Source organism: Parus major, chromosome 6 (genome assembly GCF_001522545.3).
Source record: "Parus major isolate Abel chromosome 6, Parus_major1.1, whole genome shotgun sequence".
Classification (NCBI taxonomy): Eukaryota; Metazoa; Chordata; class Aves; order Passeriformes; family Paridae; genus Parus; species Parus major.
The window spans coordinates 34,067,720-34,077,260 of record NC_031775.1 but is presented as its reverse complement, the minus strand read 5'-3'; the positions used below and the strand labels follow the sequence as shown (position 1 = coordinate 34,077,260).

Here is a 9,541-nt window from a genome sequence, read left to right as displayed (position 1 = left end):
CCCTCCCACACTCTCTGCTCCAGGCTCACAGGTGCCTCTGCTCTCCCATCTGCCCAGATCCCAAGGAAGAGGCTGGAGATGTTGATGTGGCCCTGGAGTACCAAGCAGATGGAGCAGTCCCCTCCTGGGACCAAGCCCACACCGGGATCCTGGTGGCCTTTTCTGCCATGCAAGTACAGTGCTGGATTTTCTTCACCTTGCTGTCCAAACAGATCTGTCTAACACAAGCCTATGCTAATATAACCAATAAAAAGGTATTTGCAACACAATTTGTATTTCATGACAGCATAAAAATACAGCATTTCCTACCAAAGCCTTCCTCACACACATGTGAATACCGGTTTAAGGGCAGCAGTGTGTCTGAGAGGCCACTTTGCCACTCAGGTACTTTTCCAAGTGTAACTGGAGCTCTGACATCTCACTGTCTTAAGTCCTCACCAAAAAAAAAAAAGCCCTTTTTAAAATCACCATTTGAAAACTGGTAGTTACATTCTGCCAGCTTTTCCTTTGTGAACAGAGTCCCTGAGGAGATTGTGCTGACCTTTTAAAACCCCCCAGAAGTACCACCTACATAAATAACCCCTGCTACATCGGGGGAAAGGACCTCCAGGCAGCATTAACATGAAGAGAGAGGTTAGAGAGGGCTAATGTCAAAAAGCACTGTGAGCAATAAGTAATGCACACAAACCATGATTGATAATGATCAGCACAGAGCCTTAATTCATCTTTTCTCCATCATTTTACTGAGGGGGACCATATCAAATTAAATAGTGACCCAGAAAGGGTTTATTCAACCATACAAAGCAGGGCATGAAGGAAAGACATATTAAAGTGGTGATGACTGCAGTGTAATTGCAGCTCCTTAAAGGAACACCACAGATCAGAGGGAAACCTGAAACAGGAATCAGCCAAACACTGGCAGCAAGAGGAACAGAGGCACTGAGCAAGATCCAGCACTGACAAGCCTTCATTGCAGTGGTGAGAACTCCTCAGAGCCTTACACAGGAGCCGTGTTTCACTGGCCAGGAAACAGCTGTATGATGGCAACTTGCCATAAAAACAATGTAGAATGCAGTTCCTACCTCAGAATTACTGCTTTTCTTCCCTTAGATCAGTCGCTTCAGTAACTGTTTGAAGTCAGCAGCTCCATAATGCTCCAGACTGAGTCATTACCAAAAAGCAACAAGTGATGGACAGAACCAGTGGAGTTTGGACCCTTGACCTGGCCCAGAGAGAAGCCAGCACAGGCAACCAGGGAGGAGCTTAAACTCACACTGGGAAAGCTCACACAGCTGAGACTGAATAAAGCAGGAACACCTGTGCCTCTCTACTGTGAAATAACACTTGTTTCATTGTGCAACCCCAACCTGCAAATTACCTTTAGTTACTTCTAACTTGAACACAATTCCTTTGATTCATTAAATAATTCAGTTATCAATAACTTGCCTATTTGACATTAGGAATGCAGAAGTTCACAGCCTTCAGGCCTCCTAATGCAGCCCAGGAGCTCAACAGCTCTGACATGAAGAGTCATCATCAGCCTTAGATACATCCTGCAGCTGAACAACATGCCTTCTGTATTTCTGGATCATGTATGTGCTTTACTATTTCTAAATGAAGTATTTGGAATGCAGAAAGTTTTGGAAACAGAATGTAAAGAAGAGCTATAGTTTGGGAAGGAGGAAAGAGAAATTTTCTCTTTTTTGCAAAGCAACAACCTTTATTTTAACAAATAATCACTAACTGCTACACCATCTGTAAGCCAGCATAAAGCCAGGTGGAGATGACATTGGTCATCTTACGCTCCCCAGGAGTGATCTACATTTTAAAATAGTGAAAGAAAAACCTACTTCATGTCCCAGAAAAGGGATACCACATCTTTCACCTTACATTATTAAGTCTCTTCTCAGATCCTCTGTTAATAGGATTCCTTTAGCCAGCAGATGGATTGTGAATACAGGCAGTTTCATCTACTAAAAGACAACATAAATCATAATTGAGAAAGGAGAGACCGCAGTAAGGTTATCACCATACAGCCTCCTCCATGAAAGGTTTGCATTAAAGCATTAGTGAAATTAATTCATCTTTCATAAGAGCTTTGAGCAGTATCTGTGATCTATGATAACAACCAATTTCTCACTATGAGAAAAAAAAATTACTCAGGCCTGATAGACTACACAAATCTGCTTTTTTTAAAATGGCCTAACATTATCTAGAGTGTTGCTCCCAGAGGCATCATTTGAGGTTTATGCCTTGCCAAGAGGACCCATAAATCAAGGCAGAAAGTTTTGTTAGTTTTATATGCAGTGGGCTGTAATTATTTTGAATTGCATTATGCCTCAATCACTGTAATTACTTTTAGATCATCCTTAAACAGCTGCAATAAAAAGAGATCAGTCTAAAACCATTTCTCACACAAAAAATTGCAGATGTGATAAGAAAGGTCTGGCTAAAACACACAAGAGCATGTCAATGCAACATTTGGGCAAACATGCTGCGCATGCCTTCTGCTGGGTAAACACAAATTTCCAAAATACTGTTTTGTGTCCTTTTAATTGCTATTGCTATTACTAACATTAGTCTAGAGAGAAAACACGTGACAGCGAGACTGATTTTAGCTTTACATATAGAAGTGTGTATGAGAACCCAAGCTGTCTCCGTGCGGTTTTTGCTGTTGCTGTGTCTGTGTGTTTGAGACACTTCCTGGTCTCCAGCTCCAAAGAGAAACAGTGTAGTCTAGAAATCCCTGCAATTGTTTTCTAACTTGTCCAGTCACATGAAAATAGACTGGGCTGGCACAGGCCAGGTGAGCACACGAGGTACAGAGCTGCAGCACGGCTGCTGCGTTCGCTCCCATCGCTCCCTCTGAGCAAAGCTCTGCAGCAGCACGGCCCCAGCCTGCTCCATGGCTCTGCCTGCAACAGCATTCCCAGGAACTGTGCTGGGGACAGGCATAAAACTGAACGTTCAAGGAGCTTCAGAGATTTGTTCATTACTTAATAGCATATATTTGTGGATTTTCTCTTTTCCTGTTTGTTCCTTCTCCAGGTAAACACTATCCCTGGCAATCAAAACAGAGGATTCTGCTTACAGCAGCTGCTGACGGCACTGGAACCACTGGGAGCTGTCTGAGGGTGTCCACAGAACTCCTTGTGTTCCAGACCCCGTAGTCCCCGTGGTCCCATCTAAAAGCAGCACAGGAGGGTGTCCTGAGGAGGAGCTGCAGCAGATGATGAACATGGGAACACCTGATCCCTGAGCAGCCACAAGGAACCAGCACCACTCCTGCTCCACAGGGAAAGCCCCAAGACTCAACCACTGCTGCAAGAGCCTGAGGATTGTGGATGCAAGAGGGGTGACAGACAATGCCGAGCAAGCTCCAGCTTCGCCTGTCCCACGATGAAGCAACAGCAGTGAAATAAATAAAGGAGGAAACCATTCTCCCTGGCTATCAGTGAGCAATGCACAGCTTGTCCTGGTCTGGGAGGCACAGCGCTCACGGTGCTGTGCAGTGTTACCCTCACTGCACCCAGGGGAAAAACAAACACCTGAGGAAACGGCTCAGGCTCCCTCAGAATGAGGTAACACTTAACTTCAAACAAGTATTTGAGATGTTTATTCACAGGAAGTAAATGCTTTGCAAAATTATGTCAAAGGCACTTTTCCTTCCAGTACAGAGATATAAAAAGAAATAATTTATATCAAAGTCAAGAAAAAGAACAACCTCCACCCCATCAATCCTGTAACTATTCATGCAATGCTCTGCCAAGCACACAAGCACTGTGTAAATATCTCTAAGTGTGTGTATTTACAAATTCTAAATTAATTTTAGGGGTTTATTTAGTTCTTCCTTGTATTAAAGTAGTGACATGCCTGTTTGATCCACAAATGTTATAGGAGTTCAACAAATTTATTCACTTGGTTTGAGGAGAACATTAACCATTAAACACTCATGTTCTAGGTGTTCTTAAGAAATTAGAACTGAGAAAATTAAAGGAAACACCAAAGAAAAGAGAGTCTGCACTTGCAGGTGCAGTGCAAGAAACCCCTCAGCTCTGCTTGTGCTTCTGGCTTTGACAAGAGCATCAATCTCCAACCCCAGCACTCAGTTCTTCCGAGAACAAGTGCAAGAGGGAGTGAGGGCAGCCTCAGAGGGCAGCGCTGGTGTGTGCTGGAGCCAGGTGTGCCTGGCACCAGTGTGAGCTCCCTGTGCTGGCAGTGTCCCCTGCCACGGCTTCTGACACAGCCCTGCCACAGTGTCACACTGCCACACCATTGCCACAGTGTCACACTGCCACACCATTGCCACACTGTCACACTGCCACAGTGTCACACTGTCACACCACTGCCACACCACTGCCACAGTGTCACACTGCCACAGTGTCACACCACTGCCACACCACTGCCACAGTGTCACACTGCCACAGTGTCACACTGCCACAGTGTCACACCACTGCCACACCACTGCCACAGTGCCACACTGTCACACTGCCACACTGCCACACCACTGCCACAGTGTCACACTGCCACACCACTGCCACAGTGCCACACTGTCACACTGTCACACTGCCACACCACTGCCACAGTGTCACACTGCCACAGTGTCACACCACTGCCACACCACTGCCACAGTGTCACACTGCCACAATGTCACACTGCCACACCACTGCCACGCCACTGCCACAGTGCCACACTGTCACACTGCCACACTGCCACAATGTCACACTGCCACAGTGTCACACTGCCACAGTGTCACACCACTGCCACACCACTGCCACAGTGTCACACTGCCACAGTGTCACACCACTGCCACACCACTGCCACAGTGTCACACTGCCACACTGCCACAATGTCACACTGCCACAGTGTCACACTGTCACACCACTGCCACACCACTGCCACAGTGCCACAGTGCCACAGTGCCACAGTGTCACAGTGTCACACCACTGTCACACTGCCACACTGCCACAGTGCCACACCACTGCCACACTTCCCTGGCTTCACATGCACAAAGAAAGTCTTTTCATCACTGTCCTCACCCTTCACAAGCATTTCTTACTGCATTTTGGTACATAATGCCATGACTTAAAACATGCACTACAGGTGTCAAGAAATCTACAGACATAATTCCAAGATTCTATTCTGCCCTTATCACTGAGAGGAGCTGCTCAAGAGTAGTCAGAGGAAATCAGAATCAAACCCAGTATTTGGGAATTCTTCACAGCTCTGTACATACCTCAGGGAAATAATCCTGTGGAAACTTCTCTTTTTCCAGCATGGGTGTGCTTTCTAAAGTGTCAGAGTAGATTTCTTTCCCAGTAACTTTTTTATACTTCTTAGCTAGGAAGAGAAATAAACCAAAATTAACATATATAACTTCAACATTATGAGCATCTTCTCACACTTATTGGCAAAGTAGCAGTATCTGCCAAACAGCTGGTAAATCAACAGGATCTTATAAAAAATGTGCAAGCACTGAACTGTTCTGGGAGAAAATAAACACCTCTGTTTATATCAGACACCTGGAATTTACACAGTTCTGGAATTGTCATTTCTACTATCCAGAGCCCTATGAAGTGTTGGGGCTCTAATCAGGAGCCTGGTCTCTGTACATCCTTGCACTCAAATCCCATCTCAGCTGCCCTGACACCCTGGAGCCCCCAGGCTCCTCAGATCAACCCTTTCTGGCCATCAGCACGTGAGGCATGGATCTGCACTGCTGGAATGGGTGTTGGGTTTGTACAAGAGACTCAACAGTGATGCACAACGCTTTCCAAAGTCTCCAATGAACACTTTCATCATAAATAGAATCAACACAGACTGCTATGGATCTACTCAGCTCAGGAATGAGAGGTTCTCCTTCTTGATCCACTTTGCACTTGGTTTCTCACCTGATGAGAGCAATGTACTGGCATATCTAAGGTGAGAACCTGACTTGGTTTAGCTCCTCTGACACAGGAGCTGATGTACAGCTGCCATTATGCTGGACCTACTCAACTGGATTCACTTTCAGCTGAGAATGTGTAAGAGAAAAACTCCAACTATTATCAAGAGTCCTAAACTGTTCAGTCCTACTGGATATCTGAGGAAGCATTTACTGTAGTGCAGCATTATGTCTTTGGGGGGAAAAAAAGGTATCATTCTTCATGTGCCAACCACTCTGAAGCTTGGCTCCCATAGGACGACTGAACAAATATCCTGATAAACGGACTGGCGTTATTCTGAGTAGAACATGGATGGATGCACCTCTTTCAGCAAGTTTAACTGTGTCAGCAAAGAGATCCTGATGCCTTTTGAGTTACAGAAAGGACCTGGCAGAACTGTAAGGCCTGAAGGATCTGCTGGGAGAATTTCCCTGAGGAGCAGCAGTTGGCAAAGGGAGTCACCTCTCTCTCCATCACCCACGTGCATGGACAGGAGCCAGAGGCTGCTGGCAGCACTGCTGAGCAGCACACAGGGGCAACACAGCCTGTTCCAACTAACACCAGCTCTGCTCCACTGCTGACTCCAGAGAACAAGATTCTCTCTGTAAACACAAGTGGTCAACTGGAACTGGCCTGAACCCCCTCTCTTAGAGGACATCCCTTCAGAACAGACAGCTTGGCACTAGTTTAAACTGTAATCAAACCTCTGAGCCCCTGACCACTGTGAAAACAGCCCAACAGATCTACAGCATACAGTATGTGAGGCTGCAGGAGAAAACTGTTCCTATTTTAAAATGCAGGTATGTCTTCCTGAGATCTGAAAAACAGCGGCAATCTTTTTTTTTCAGTCTGTATTCAGTCACATCCAAATGTGCAGTGAATTTTGAACAGCAACAGTGATGTTACAGGAATACTGAATTGTGTATAAACATCTATTTTTTGCATGTTTTTGAGTAGAACCAGAATTTCATAATGATTTTTGTGCAGAGAATGTTTGTATCCATTTTGATTTTTCTTCTGATTTAAGAGCTTAATACACTGTGAAAATGTCAATAGTCATGAGAGAAGAGGCAGGTTTTACATTTCCCCTGAAAGATGGAAGCCTTTGGGGTCATATTTTACAAACCCTATGCTGGGAGATGGATTCTGCTCTGTTACAAGAACAGCATGTGACTTACAACACTGATTCACCCATTTCTTTGGATTTTTGTTAAAAGTTTTTCCTTCTAAATGATGTTTGGGCCCAGCCCATCTTTATGACCATGGTTCACATTCCAGTTGGCTCTGCTATGGTTTTACCAAGTAAAACAAAGCAGTGACCATTTAAAGCATTTATCTTCTTGAACAAGCATTTGGTACATAATGCTTGTTATGTATTATATTATTTATTTATTTATTATTTATTGTGTATTATTTATTGTTTTCCTATTAATTGTTTTCCTCTATACTTTTTTTCTTCCGTTTTCTCACTTTTTAAAAATTCTTACACTTTCTTTTAAAAGCTGTACAGTAGCAAATAAGCTGCCAACAAAAGACTAATAAATCCAGAAAGCTGCTCTTTTCCTAAAGCAGCTGTCATTTCCCTGCCAGGTACTGCTGGAACAGGACCCCTCCCCTCTGTGATCACTGGGAGGGACCTTCAGGTGGAGTTTGGAGCAGAACTGCTGCTGCTCCTCCAGTGCTGATGGGATGGAGCTGAGGGCTCGGGTGTGCTGAGACAGTTCCTGTACCATTGGCACACAAAGCCATTTGCATGGCAGAATGAACAAACAGCCACACAGAGGACAGCAAAATGTCCCACCCAGGGCCTGGGGGCCACCTGGGAGTGCCCCAGCTTCCCCCAGTGTCCCCATCACATGTACACTTCATTCCTGAGCTTCTGCAGAACTGCTCTTGTCAGGGACAGAGCCCAGGCACGACCCCTCAGGAGTGCCAACAGCAAAAACATTCCTTCAGCACTGAAACCAGTGGTAACAGGAGGACTTATGCTGGCTAAGTCTTGAATTGTACATACACAGAACTGCTGTTCAAATATTTCAGGGCAGGAAGACCCTGTATCCTCAATTACATAAGCAGAGAGAATCTGTCTGCTGAGAACAAAAATAATTAATCTATATAATTATAAAAATTAGTTCAGTCCATAGTCACTACCATTTTAAACATTGCCTCACTTTATTGGGATACTAGGTGTAGCATTAACGTGACTTAGCTCAGTAAGCTAAATGAAGCTCAGGATATTTTTGTATGAAATATATACAGTTCTCAATTGAAGTAACATAAATGTTATATAATCTTTTCTATATTCCCCTCAGGAAGCATTCAGTAATTTTCTATGATATTTCTAATATTTAATGTATATAGTCTAGCATTACTTTCAAACTTGTGAGACACAGCAAGACCTCGAACCTGAAGGATCACTGTGGGTTAAAACAGTGCCACCCTCCTACCTGCTCTGCTCCCAAGTAATTTAAGCCATAAATCTACCTCAGCTGCTTTGCAAAATGACCATCACTGTTGGACAGTTAAGGTCTTGGTCCTGTGTCTGATCTACAAGGAAGAACCTTGTGGCCATTCAGAGCTCTTCTGAAATCCTTAGGCATCACCGTGGACCTAAAGGTGCATGGGAATGATTAATGCTCTGGCTTGCAGCCTATGGCCACTCCATTGACTTCTTCTAAAAGGTCAAAGAGGTAAGAAAGGTCTAAAGGTAAGAAAAGCAATGCCTGTCCCCATGGGACCTGCCTGCATTTTACAGGAGTCTGCATAACATGGAAACACTGCCAGGGTACCACCATCAGAAAAGTGGATTGAAAAGTTGCCTTGATGTACAAAGCCAATTGACCATTAAAAACATGTGATTCCTTTGCTTACCTTTAAAATCAAACTGGTAGATGTTTTTCAAAGATTCATGAAGAAAGTAAAAACTTCCTAGAGCCTGTAAAAAAAACAACCAATAAAACATGAAATTATAAAAAAGACATACTTTGGCTAATGAAACCTGAAAGAGCATCAGGCTTTCCAATTAGAAAAAAATCCAACTCAATAAATTAATTAGCAATAAATAAAATTACTGATGTTTACATTTTCTAAGATCTATAAATACACTAATTTCTTTTGTTGCTTCTCTGAAATATCATCAGTCATTATAAAGATGATCTCTAACAGCTGACTGACCATGACAAGGGCACTGCCAGGTGGATGTGATCAGTGACACAGATGCCTTTCTGAGCCCCAGAAACCAACCCTCAATTCTGTTAGAAAACCCTGACAATTTCTTCTTTACTTTCAAAGCAAAACCAAACTTTTAGAGCATCCAGCACAGGAAACAGGGCAATTTTGAAGTTTTCTAACTTGCACCTAAATCCTCTGCGGAGGAGGCTCCACGACTTCCCAACTCAGCCCGAAATGGTTTTTCCCCAGCCTGAAACGTACACAGCTCCTCCCCAGGGACAGCCCCGTTTGCCTTCCTGCAGCACCCTCTGCATGCCCTCCCCTCCAGGGCTGCCCCCCCTGGCACTCACAAGCCCTCCCTGCCTCCATCTGTGCCACGGTGACACACACAGGGACCGTCACCTTGCTGGCCTTGTCTTCTCCACAGACATGTCATTTACTGCTTC

At 44.3% G+C, this 9,541-nt stretch overlaps 1 protein-coding gene across 4 annotated transcripts in view; it reads right to left on the bottom strand.

The window, feature by feature from the left end:
* INPP5A (inositol polyphosphate-5-phosphatase A) overlaps positions 1-9,541 on the bottom strand; it is a 142,587-nt gene that overhangs the window by 79,920 nt on the left and 53,126 nt on the right. For all 4 annotated transcript variants that reach the window (XR_004498068.1, XM_033515462.1, XM_033515463.1 and 1 more), the window contains exons 5-6: positions 8,796-8,859; positions 5,237-5,340 (exon numbers count right to left, since the gene is read on the bottom strand). Coding sequence is in view for 3 of the 4 variants with exons in the window: in XM_033515462.1 (XP_033371353.1) it covers positions 5,237-5,340; positions 8,796-8,859 (168 nt within the window). In the remaining variant the exon portion in view is untranslated. The remainder of the gene's footprint in view (positions 1-5,236; positions 5,341-8,795; positions 8,860-9,541) is intronic.